The sequence below is a fragment of the Haliotis rufescens genome, unplaced genomic scaffold (genome assembly GCF_023055435.1).
Source record: "Haliotis rufescens isolate VD_foot unplaced genomic scaffold, xgHalRufe1.0.p SCAF_1, whole genome shotgun sequence".
NCBI classification, from domain to species: Eukaryota; Metazoa; Mollusca; class Gastropoda; order Lepetellida; family Haliotidae; genus Haliotis; species Haliotis rufescens.
In genome coordinates this window covers 69,748,993-69,761,287 of record NW_025963779.1, presented here as the reverse complement: position 1 = coordinate 69,761,287, position 12,295 = coordinate 69,748,993, and the positions used below count along the sequence as shown (strand labels likewise).

Below are 12,295 nucleotides of genomic sequence, written 5' to 3'. Positions count from 1 at the left end.
AAAATCCCTTTTTCTTGGTGTTCTTTTTGCAGACTCTAGGTAAACATACCGGTAGCAATCATGTCCTCATTATTTTTCCTCTTTGGTTTGCCTTTTCTGGACTGAAGGTCATCTTCCTTATCATTTTTGTTTCCCCTTCGATTTACTTTTTCCAGGCTCAACATCATCATCAGTACCTTGCCTTTGGGATTTTCCTTTACCAAGCTTACGATCAACATGCCCCTCCTCCTCATCATCATATTTCCTCTTTGATTTGCCTTTTCTTCACTATAGGTTGTCTTCATCATCATCTTTCCATTTTGATTTGCCTTTTCTTGACCTGAGGTCATCTTCCTTATCATCATCATCTTTCCTTTTTGATTTGCCTTTTCTTGACCTGAGGTCATCTTCCTTATCATCATCATCTTTCCTTTTTGATTTGCCTTTTCTTGACCTGAGGTCATCTTCCGTATCATCATCATCTTTCCATTTTGATTTTCCTTTTCTTGACCTGAGGTCATCTTCCGTATCATCATCATCTTTCCATTTTGATTTTCCTTTTCTTGACCTGAGGTCATCTTCCGTATCATCATCATCTTTCCATTTTGATTTTCCTTTTCTTGACCTGAGGTCATCTTCCGTATCATCATCATCTTTCCATTTTGATTTTCCTTTTCTTGACCTGAGGTCATCTTCCTTATCATCATCATCTTTCCTTTTTGATTTTCCTTTTCTTGACCTGAGGTCATCTTCCTTATCATCATCATCTTTCCTTTTTGATTTGCCTTTTCTTGACCTGAGGTCATCTTCCTTATCATCATCATCTTTCCATTTTGATTTGCCTTTTCTTGACCTGAGGTCATCTTCCTTATCATCATCATCTTTCCTTTTTGATTTGCCTTTTCTTGACCTGAGGTCATCTTCCTTATCATCATCATCTTTCCTTTTTGATTTTCCTTTTCTTGACCTGAGGTCATCTTCCTTATCATCATCATCTTTCCTTTTTGATTTTCCTTTTCTTGACCTGAGGTCATCTTCCTTATCATCATCATCTTTCCTTTTTGATTTTCCTTTTCTTGACCTGAGGTCATCTTCCTTATCATCATCATCTTTCCTTTTTGATTTGCCTTTTCTTGACCTGAGGTCATCTTCCTTATCATCATCATCATCTTTCCTTTTTGATTTGCCTTTTCTTGACCTGAGGTCGTCTTCCTTATCATCATCATCTTTCCTTTTTGATTTGCCTTTTCTTGACCTGAGGTCGTCTTCCTTATCATCATCATCTTTCCTTTTTGATTTGCCTTTTCTTGACCTAAGGTCGTCTTCATCATCATCAACATGTTTCCTTTTTGATTTGCCTTTTGACATGATGACATCAACTGATTGATATGAAAATTCAAACATTATTTAATAAAACCACATTTCCAAATATATTACTTTATTTTTACATCACTATCCAAGGTTCATACAGATCTGGAACACTACAATTGAAGTGTTACATTTTCAAAGCTTTTTTAGTTGGATTATTACTATTAGTCTTACACTCTCATTATTTTAGTAAATGCAGCATGTTACACTATTATATTATACTATCAAATGCACCATGACCACAAAGATATATTTTCACCCCCAACAAAAAAAATAAATTTAGTTTGTCATGAATTCTTCATTGTCTTTGGTACCCAAATCTATAACCGATAAATCTCAATCAAACATCCTCAGTTCATATTTTTGTGTGCTTTAATACATTTATTAACAAGTATATGACATTTTAAACAAATCTAAGGCTTCAAAAGCTATTTTAGTGATTTTTAAGGCTTTGAAATGTTGACACTAAAAAAACAAGGCTTTTCAAGAGGGTCCTTATAATTCAAGGCCTTTTCAAGCCTGTATTAACCCTTCTATCCGACACATAAGAATGGCTAATCTACAGTTGAACCACAATGTCTCAGAGTCATGTATCAAACTCCCAGTCTGGTGGGGTCATGGGACAGGGTGGCAAAGTCGTCTAAGGTTGTTGATTGGTTTGTTGTTTAACGCCGCACTCAGCAATATTCCAGCTATATGACGGCGGAGTGTAAATAATTGAGTCTGGACCAGACAATCCAGTGATTGATATCATGAGCATCGATCCACGCAATTGGTATCGATGACATGCATCAACCAAGTCAGCGAGCCTGACCACCTGATCCCGTTAGTCGCCTTTTACGACAAGCATAGTCGCCATTTACGGCAAGCATGGGTTGCTGAAGACCTATTCTACACCAGATCTTCAAGGGTCAATCGTCTAAGACACTGCAATTTGCTGTGCAGAGTGGCAGCCCTTGGGCACTCCAGAAACCTATGATCGTGGGTCCAAATTTTGGTTCTCCCTCGATATATTTATAGGTTTGTCAGCCCCATACCTGTACTCGGTCTTTTACCAAAGAGATAAAGATCGGAGACCTGCATCACTTCAGGCTTTTCTCCCACAGGAAGGTTACAAGCAGTGATATAAATGGGGTACTGTTCAAAGTGGCATTCAACCCAACTCACTCCAGTGCCTGAAAACTTACTGTATTTACCACTGTTTTAACCAGGATGTGTAAAATTTCCACCTGTCTTTAACTCAATTTATAGTTCAAAGAATAAAAAATATGTTAAAGCTTACTCTGATAAGTTGAACCCAATATTATTGAAAAGCACAACTTAGAAGATGCAAAAACTTTAAAATTGATGCAAGGACTATTGGAATAGTGCCATTTCTAACTCTGATACAAAAAGGTTGATATGACAAATGCTTTTTGTTTTTATTATTATATACATGTTATTTACCCAACATGCACAATGTAGTGTCTGATGTCTAGGTCAGACGATAATAAGATCTGTTTAGATGTCAAACTATTAAGCTGGTCCCCAGAAAGGGGTTTTGACTGTATTATTATTAGACATGCCACGTTACCCTGGTTTCCTTAATACTCTTTGTTTCTGCATTGATCACCATTACATATATCTATTGAAGATGATTTGCTTATGCCACCAGTAGTTGATTTTGACCCACCTTGGTTAGTGTCTGATGACCTGCCAGAGGACTTGGTATCAGATGATTTCGGTGTTACACGAGATGATTTAGTATTATCACTATCCACTTCCTTTACCTCTGTAGTTTGACCTCGGCTTTGTTGATTTTGGTCACCAGTTAGTGGTTTTTTGAAAGTAGATGATCCAGTCTTGCCCTGCTTGCCATTCGATAGTTTTACCTTGACATGAGCTGAATTTGACTTGCAAATGCATGGTTTGGACTTGGTTTTTGATGACTTTGACATCATTTTATTCAGTATTGCTGATAGGTCGATTTTATTTGGCAGTTGAGGCTTGCCACCTGATGATTTAGTCTTGTCCTGTTTGCCTTTATATGGTTGAATCTTCCCTCTGGATGACTTTGGATTGTCATTCGATGATTCAGTCTTGCGTTGATCACTTGAAGAACTAGACTTGCCATCAGGTGATACTTCATTATTGAGGTCTGTAGACTTTCTGTCCCCTGTATAACAAATAATTTATTACAGACATTTCTGATGACTAAGACTTAGACAATGACACAATACACTAGGCCTCAAGAGTTAGATATTTTTCTTGGGAGCCAAGTTGCTCCTAATGCTATCCAGGTACCCCTAAGAATATTCAAGAATCATCACGTTTCAGTCATACCTTGTCAGTGTTCACTGGGTCCTTGTGGTCCTGGGACCCCCTAATTTGAGAGCGTAACCATTTCAGCTTAACGGTATTTAGGGTCATGTACCTTCCTTATTGTGATTTACCTGAGCAGATGATCTCCAGTCATTACCCAACTTGCAGTTTTAGACTTGGGTAAGTGGTATTTTTCACCTCATGTGAACTTAAGTAATATGTGAGCGCAAGTTGTTGTGTGTATTGACAGTTGTCTGACTTAAGATGTTACACTGTCACTATCTCCTCTGAAACCACAAAGCCTATGATGCATTGCCATCTTTGAAATTAGAAAAGAATTCTGATCTGAAATAAACATGGCCAGAATAGTAACCATAATGAACTTTGACATGCAGTAATGCCGATAACATACCATACTTTGGTATATTTAAACCTTTTTACCCTACTATGACCACTGACATTATGTAGCTTACAGTGCAGCCATATTGAACATTTCTTGCTCATCGGTTAGTCATCACTGCAAATGTCGTTATTGTAAAAGTTTGTTGATATGGCTTAAAAAAAATACATAAGAATTGGTACTCTGGCAATGACTTTTGAAAATATAGTGCGGCGGGTGGTGTTTTTGTTTTGTTTTGCTTGTTCAAACTAGTATGTAACCAAATAAACAGTTGTGTACCATCAACTTGGAAAGAGCCTCCCTGCATAAACAGGCATATTGCCGCCATGAGCATTACAGGAGATGTGCTATATTGAATCTCATTGTTTATAGTGAGTGAGTGAGTGAGTTGGGTTTAACTCCGCTATTAACAGTATTCCAGTTATATCACAGCGTGTCAGCTTGATGTGGGAGGAAAGTATGAAGTGATGTAGGTTTTAGACGTTTACCACTTTGGTGAAACCCACGAGCATGGGTATGGTGCTGACAAACCTAGAAATATAAATGGGGGCGAACCGGGATTCGAACCCACAGTCATAGGTTTCTGGTGTGCCCAAGGGTCGCAACTCTGCACAGGGAATTGCGCACCTCAGACGACTGGGCCACCTGTGCCCCCTGCACTGTTAATAAGTATTTGGAATATTTTATTTTTATGAAAATGGAAATAAAAACGAAACATTCTCATGCGGGCAGTGCCTGAAAACCATGATTTTAATTTTCTTTTAGCCTATGAGAGAAGATTTTCTTACTCTGACCTTTGACTATCCATAGAGATAAAATTTGCCCACACCTTTCTGTCTCCTCTTCTGACCTTTGACATTCAAATAGGCTATGGTTGCTATCATTGACAGGCAAATGACTTTCTTACGGCATAATAAGTGTCAATATGCAAGTTTGTTTGTTGTGTAGCAACTCATCTTGTAATATTGTGTACACTTTGTAAAAAGCTGATGTATAATAATTTTTATGATTCAAATATTCCAGACAAATGCAGGTGAGCTACAGGGCCTAATGGTTCTAATTTGTCTATTCCAGGCATGGTTACATAGAGATAAAACTTGCCCACATCTTTCAGCCTTCTCTTCTCGTCATTCCTTTTGTCAGCCTCTTTTGCAGAACGCAATTTACTTGATACCTGGTTCAATAATTTCTTCAGATGATTTATGTTTCTCCTGAAATAGAATCACAAAGTCATTCCTGGCAAAATACCTGTACACAAAATGGTAAATGGAGTTGTCATAGCAGAAACATATGAGTTATGACTACATCAGATGTTAAAAAATCCTATTGCCCGATGCCCTGGACAAGTGAATTTTCAATTCAGGCAAACTAAATAAGTGGATAATATGTGAATGTATGATGTAATAGATGTAATTTATTCGATTTTGGGTATTGTTAAAGGTATCCTAAGGGATAGCAGAATTTCAAACATTTTGGGGTATTGCTGTAAGTTATCACTATTTAGGCTAGTACAGTGTTCCCATTTACCGGTAATACCAGTTTTTTACCAGTAAAATAAGGCTTTGACCGGTAATTCATGTGACTGCCAGTCCCTGTGGACCGGCAAATTAAGTACCTTATAAATCTTTGTTGTTGAACAAAACATCTGTGATATTCATATAAGTACATTTTTTCAAACAAAGTCTGCATGTCTGTTACCATCAGGGTCTCTCCTTGTCTATTTCTAGGATAAATATCCATTAATAGCAACTTCGTCTCGAATATTAAAAAAAAAGAAGAGAAAATTGTGACTGAAGTTTGTGTGAATGACGTATAGATCAAACTAAGTTACTTCAGAGATGACATCTTTGCACTGAACATGATGTTGAAAGAATTGAAACCAAATAATTTTCATGCGTTTTTTTATTTGTTGAAAGTTGGGACTGGCAAAAATTAGGAGGGACTGGTAATTTTAAGAGTTGCCAGTCCACAAGGACTGGCAGTTTCAAAAGCCAGCAGGAATACTGCTAGTAGAAGTTCTTGGTTATTTAGCATCCAAGCAATTAGTAAAGCTATAAAGTGCAGCGTTAGAAATTGGCACTAGTCCTATATTCCTTTCCAAACTGCCAAATAGTTAAGGTATCATTAGGACTATTAGAAATTGGCCCTTTTGAAGGGTTTTGCTATATGTTATCATTATAATGACAAGTAGATGAAAACTATTAGTTTCTACCGCTGAAAGTGGCTTGATTTTTTGGGTGGTTTATATCAATAGCCATTTAATTGCCATGGAATAACTTGCAATGTATTTATGAGTTGTTAAACCTGCTTTTGCTGTTAACTCACATGTAATGATGTAGATCACTACTCACTAATAGTTATTCCATAATCAGGAATGAAAATTGGCAATAGCCCACAAGCTGGAGTCAGTTTGACTGATGTATCCTGACATCTAATAGAATTTGAAAATTTTGAGAAGAGTCCCCATATGTTATCACTAATCAGGCAAGAAAATGGGGTTTCAGGGAATGTTGCATCCCTGCAAAAGTGCACAAAGACATTTTATACCTACTCAGTTTCTCACATGGCGTTGGTGTCCACACCAAGACTTGAAATGGGTACTAGGTCTTGCAAATTAGCATCTCTTAAATTTACAAACAATTAAAACAATTAAACTGAAATTATAATAAGCACAAGTGACTGCATTTTTAAAACCATAAATTAAAATGATAGGAAACAAATGTTCATAAAGTTAAACTTATTTCAAACTATCCATACAAGAAAATGCAAGAAACGCCATTTGAGAGTTATCCCTCCTAGCCACATGGTCTCTCATGACCTCACAGATGAAGCCCTAACCATCAAAGAGAGGTGAGGTGAGGTGAAATTGGGTTTAACGTCGCGTCCAAGATTATTGCACTTATATAGCGACGTGCATGCACGTGTATGTGTGTGTGTGGCTGCTTGTACTAGTCCGGACTGATGTCGATTTATAGTGCTAGCTCACTGAGATACCATGCCGCAGTTTTACATGAATACCCCACTCAGACACAGTATACTGACTCCGAGCCGACCAGTCCTTGTTTTAGCCCCTTAACCCTCTGGATGCCGAGTTTTTTTTCTGACGCACATTTTCCTAAGATCGGAAAAGTGAAGGTTGTGCGAGAATTGCGCTCACGCGGCACTGGATCTATCTCTGGCTATAAAATTACGCAGAGGTGGAGAATATTAAATTTCTTATTTGATAGTGTAAATTTAACTGTAAATATCAAACCGGTTTTTAAAAAAGACACTCCTAAGTGTTGTCCGAGAATTTATTCTGCGTTGAAAAACAGTAAATTTCTCCGCTTTTTATCGTACACCGATAAAAGTACTGTGCGACAATTTTTTTTATTAAGAAGCTTTACGGAAACTGTGAGCGAACAAAATACTGCCTAATATCTGAACGACATAACTACATATCAAATGGGGTTATATGCGTATGTATAACGACATACATTTAATTCCAAAAATAGCATGCCGTAAATGACGAAAACTGATTTTTCTCTATGACGTCAAAAGGTGACAGAGAGGTTACACACGTACAAAGAAAAGGGGGCATAACTCCGCTATGCTTAGCTCTAGTTTGTTGTAACTCAGGTCACTTGGTGAGAATTAACTGTGGGTAAGGACAATATATTTTCTTGGTGTTTTGTTCAGGAGGAACCAAACTATTCCAACACAAATATCAATATTGAAACTGTACACGTTTAGTTATAAAATATACCCATCAGAAATGATGAAATCGTACTTCATAAAAAGGAGGTAATAGAGAAATGGATGGCCTTATCTAACCTATAACTTTGTCCTTAGATTCCAACATTCTCCTGATTGTGTAAGTGTAATTTGACTAATGTTGCATCATTATTAATGGAGCACAAGCCTTACCACCAAATGTTATGAAATACCCTAAAAATAACACGATACCTTTTGACGTCATGGCTGGTTTTATGTCTTTGATAACGTCGGAAAAAGACGACACTGGTATATTGATTAATATATATCTCCCCTAATTTTCGTTCATGGTATGGAAAATCTCGATGTGTGGAACGGAATTTGACGCTTTTTCGACACAACATAAAATGACTGCTCTCACCAAGTAAATAATGTCTTGAATATGTAAACAATTAGAACGTTTATCGTGTATCTTAATTGGACAAGACACGCACCTGTTTGGCATCAATTTACGTAATGAAATTCCCAAAAGAATATTTCAAAACAACCAGAATTATATTCAATATTGGACATATATTTGTTCATGATTATGCTATTTTTTCTTACACAATTAAAGATGCAAAGAAAGCTCTATTGGTATAGAATTATCAGGGTAATCGTATACGTTTGAACCAACGGGGTACCTGGCATGGGTTTTATTTTTATACATTTTACAGTTCCTGGAAAGATAAAGTAAACTGTTTACTATCCTGTGATCACAATATTGAAACAATAATGTAACCATTGATTATATCATGCAAAACGAGACGAATAATTCGTAAATTGTTTGTGACTAACGCGCACCTGGTGAATCGTTAGATATCACTGTTCTTTGTATCCAACGACATAAAAGACAAATCCAAGACCAAGACATTTCAGAAATGTGTGCATATATTTTACCGAAACATATTATCCATTTTGTTAAAGTAATATATTCAGTTTTAGTTATAAAATAAAATGAAACGGCTGTTCATGGACATTGGTTATATGAACTTATAATATTGACTTATTACACATCCCAAGAAATATGTACATGCTGCAGTTACATTTACACTTCATCTTGTAACACTTGTCCAAAGGAAAGAAATATCGTAGTCGACACTATAAACCTATCACATTGTTATGTAAACAATGTTCAAACAAACAGGAGATTATCAAAGGTTCCTTCATGCATGTTGTGGCCTATATGTACGTATGATTTCATTTTGAACATTGACAAATATCCAAAGTTAAAATTAATTGTGTGAAAAAATGTATAAAAGATATGCAAAATATACACCATAACTGAAACTGTAAACAGCATGATACAGTGATCGTGTGCACTCTCATTCAAGGACCTTCACCTCAAAGAAATGACCAAATATGTACAACAATGTTGACGTATGACATCACTACCTGTGACCCACTTTTACAAAATGGCGTGTACACTTTCAACAGTACGCGGGATTGTATGAGAGGACTTTCGTTGATTCAGGGATCGTATAAACATAAATGTGACATGTAAGTAATCAGAAACATTCTGACAATCTATGTACTGTTATTTGTTGTCATAATTTTATATAAACAAACGGAAATAGTCAGAAATTCCGATAAATACCGTTGTCGTTGTGCGTGATTTTGCGTCAGTCATGGCGTCAACCAGAACGGTAACTTCTGTTGAAAATATCTAATCATTGCAATGTATCTATTTGAAATTCCGTACTTCTTCCTACGATTCTCTTCCCATGCATGTTCTGAAAATGTTGAGCCAATATATTGAACGAATAGACGAATGGATAGCTCAAAATAGGAGAATATGCTACACTGTGTAAAATCTGAATTTTGCTTTGTTTACATTTCAACCATGTGCAGTTTTTCGAGCACAGCGTTCGTTTTCACACCTAAGTTATTTTGCTTGATTTCATCTAGCCACTTTGTATTGGTGACAAAGACCACTGGTCATTTGATTCTAAAATGCATGAGGAATTCAAGGATGTAGGTATTGCAGATAAGTTTGAAATATACGTGATGTTACAGGCGTCTCATAACCGGTGTACCTGAAACGTGATTTTGTAAACACTATCCAATATGGCGGAAAGTTCACTTGGGCGTTCGTGTTTTCGTTTTTCCCAAAACATTCTAAACGATTCCAGGGTTATCGGAGACGTTTTGGAATGATCATTGGTGATTTCATAAAAGACAGATACCCGTGATCACTAATATGCTATTTTTGAAATTCATTTCTCCGAGTAAATATCCGAAATTTAGATTTCAAAACATGCTGTAAATAACGCCGTGAGTGTTAATTTAGTAATGTGTAAAAAATGGCGACATTTACGATGTACCTAATTTTCAGAGGTCATGTTCAGTACTTTTGCTTGGCCTAAAATGCCAGTGGATGATATCACAGGACAGGGAATTTCCCACCTTATTCAAAACTGTAAAGTGTTGTTGTGTGGGTGATGTATTTTGAATTTTATTCGACTTCAAAGTGAGGGTTGTAGAGGAGGGACATATATGTCCCTCTGGCATCCAGGGGGTTAATGCCGAGCGCCAGACAGGGTAACAACAAGTACCATCTTTTAACGTCTTTTTGTATGACGCGGCCCGGGATCGAACCCTGGACCTTCCACTCTCCGGACGGACGCTCTACCACAAGACCAAGGAGGCGGTCCCATCAAAGAGAACAAAATTACAAATTGTACAGTAGTGAACAAATTAACGGCAATAACATCTTGCTCATCTATGTGTGTGTTAAATTGTTCATCATTGACGGTATAATTGCGAGTTCATTATGTCATGATCTGAGAATGATATCGCAAGGAAAGTCGGCCCCCTTATGCAACAACAAGCAATATCAATTGTTTTCATATTTTCCATCTAACTAAGCATACCTATAATCTGTTATAGACGTATAGTACGGTAAACAAGAGACCTAGGCCTATAGGCCTTGTCTAACCGAAATCAGGATGACGGAATCAAATGAATTCTTACGTTTCTTCTTCAGCTTCTTCATCATAAGACCCGCCGTCTCGGGTTAATGTACATGAAACGCATGGAAGAAGAAGTATGCACAGAAGTGTTATCGGTTTCCACATTGAGAACGTTGTTTACTTATGACATGCTGGATAATGGTTTATGTTTCTTGCATCGTGTTTATCGAATGTTGTCTTTCGCTTCAGTTGTGTTCCACGTCATCAGTTTGGGCGTGACGTCATTATCGTTGCACGTTCTATATACCGCGAATAAATTGCCCTAGAAGGTATATTGGTCTCCAAGAGGCGACTATGTTTGTCGTAAGAGGAGACTAACGGGATCTGGTAGTATATGACATATACAATATCTTGCACCAATATTTTATTGCCCGTTTAAAAGTATTTATGTGCAGTAAGTATCTTCCATATTCGCCTCTTACAATGTTAAACCCTATAGTCACACAAGAGACGGAATGAGCCGGCAGCTGTCGGGACGAAAATTCTTAGTTTATTCCTGGATATTCGAAGTGCATTTTAAAACTTCTGAGTGCATTCTAAATATTCGGGCCCATTCTTGTGGCCGCCCCGAATGTTTTACTCTTGCTCAAAACTTTCGAGGTGCATTCGAATTTCAGAAATATCGAGCGGCATTCTAAGTGTAGTCAAACTCTAAATATTCTTACGGCATTCAGACAGTATTCGAAACATTCTGATCGCATTCGAGGGAGAATCGAAACGCCAAGCCACTTCAAATTCTGCCAGAATGTCCCGAATACGCCTCGGATGAGCCGGAATGCACGTCGAATGCAAGATCTTGATTGCTGCTGGAATCTATTTCCATATTAAAAGAATACAACTGGAATGCACTTCAGAACGTCCCGATTGGCCCTCGAATGGGTCCGGACGTCTTTCAGAACAGCACCGAATCGCATGAAAACGCGCCTGCATGGTCAACATCAACTCATGCCGCCTATAGGAAGAAGGGAGCCAAGGTCAAGAACTCCACCACTGGCCGCAGCCATGGTCGGGTGTGATATCTTCTGGGTCTTCTCCTGTTTCTTCTCCTGGCCTCCTCCATATCTCTTTCAAGCAGGTCTTGCTTGTGGACAGCAATCTGGAGCAAAGCAGCATGGTCCAGGGGGTCCATACTCTATGATGGTTGGGCTGAGACTGTTGAAAATGCTAGATTCGGCAGCATTTTATACCCTTTATCGGGGACCATTCCGGCGGCATTCCTGATACACCTTGGACATTCGTGTTACCTTCTGAGTACATTCTAAGTACATTCTTAGTATTCGAGCTGCATTCTGTTTGAATCTTTGGACGTTCGAACCATAATCGGTGTCCATTCCGGGAGCGTTCTGATTGCATTTGAGGTGAATTCGTACAGCATTCGAGGCACCTTCCAACCAGATTTCGCGCTGGCAGCAATCGAACCGCACTCGTGTGGCATTCGAAGTGCATTCTAAATATTCTGACTGCATTCCAACTGCATTCGAGAGCTAATACACCCGGAATGTGCAAGAATCATTCGAGGCGGTTTCGAAATGCATTCTAAGTA

The 12,295-nt window shown here is 37.9% G+C and overlaps 1 protein-coding gene across 1 annotated transcript; it reads right to left on the bottom strand.

Annotated features, from left to right (window-relative positions):
* Positions 1-267: 267 nt before the first annotated feature.
* LOC124134053 (cylicin-2-like) lies at positions 268-10,953 on the bottom strand. Its single transcript, XM_046498674.2, has 4 exons — positions 10,754-10,953; positions 5,150-5,259; positions 3,020-3,502; positions 268-1,358 (listed from the first exon to the last, which is right to left on the bottom strand). Exons 1-4 carry the CDS (start codon positions 10,855-10,857, stop codon positions 268-270), a joined length of 1,788 nt encoding a protein of 595 aa, XP_046354630.2. The 5' UTR covers positions 10,858-10,953.
* Between the last annotated feature and the right edge of the window lie 1,342 nt (positions 10,954-12,295).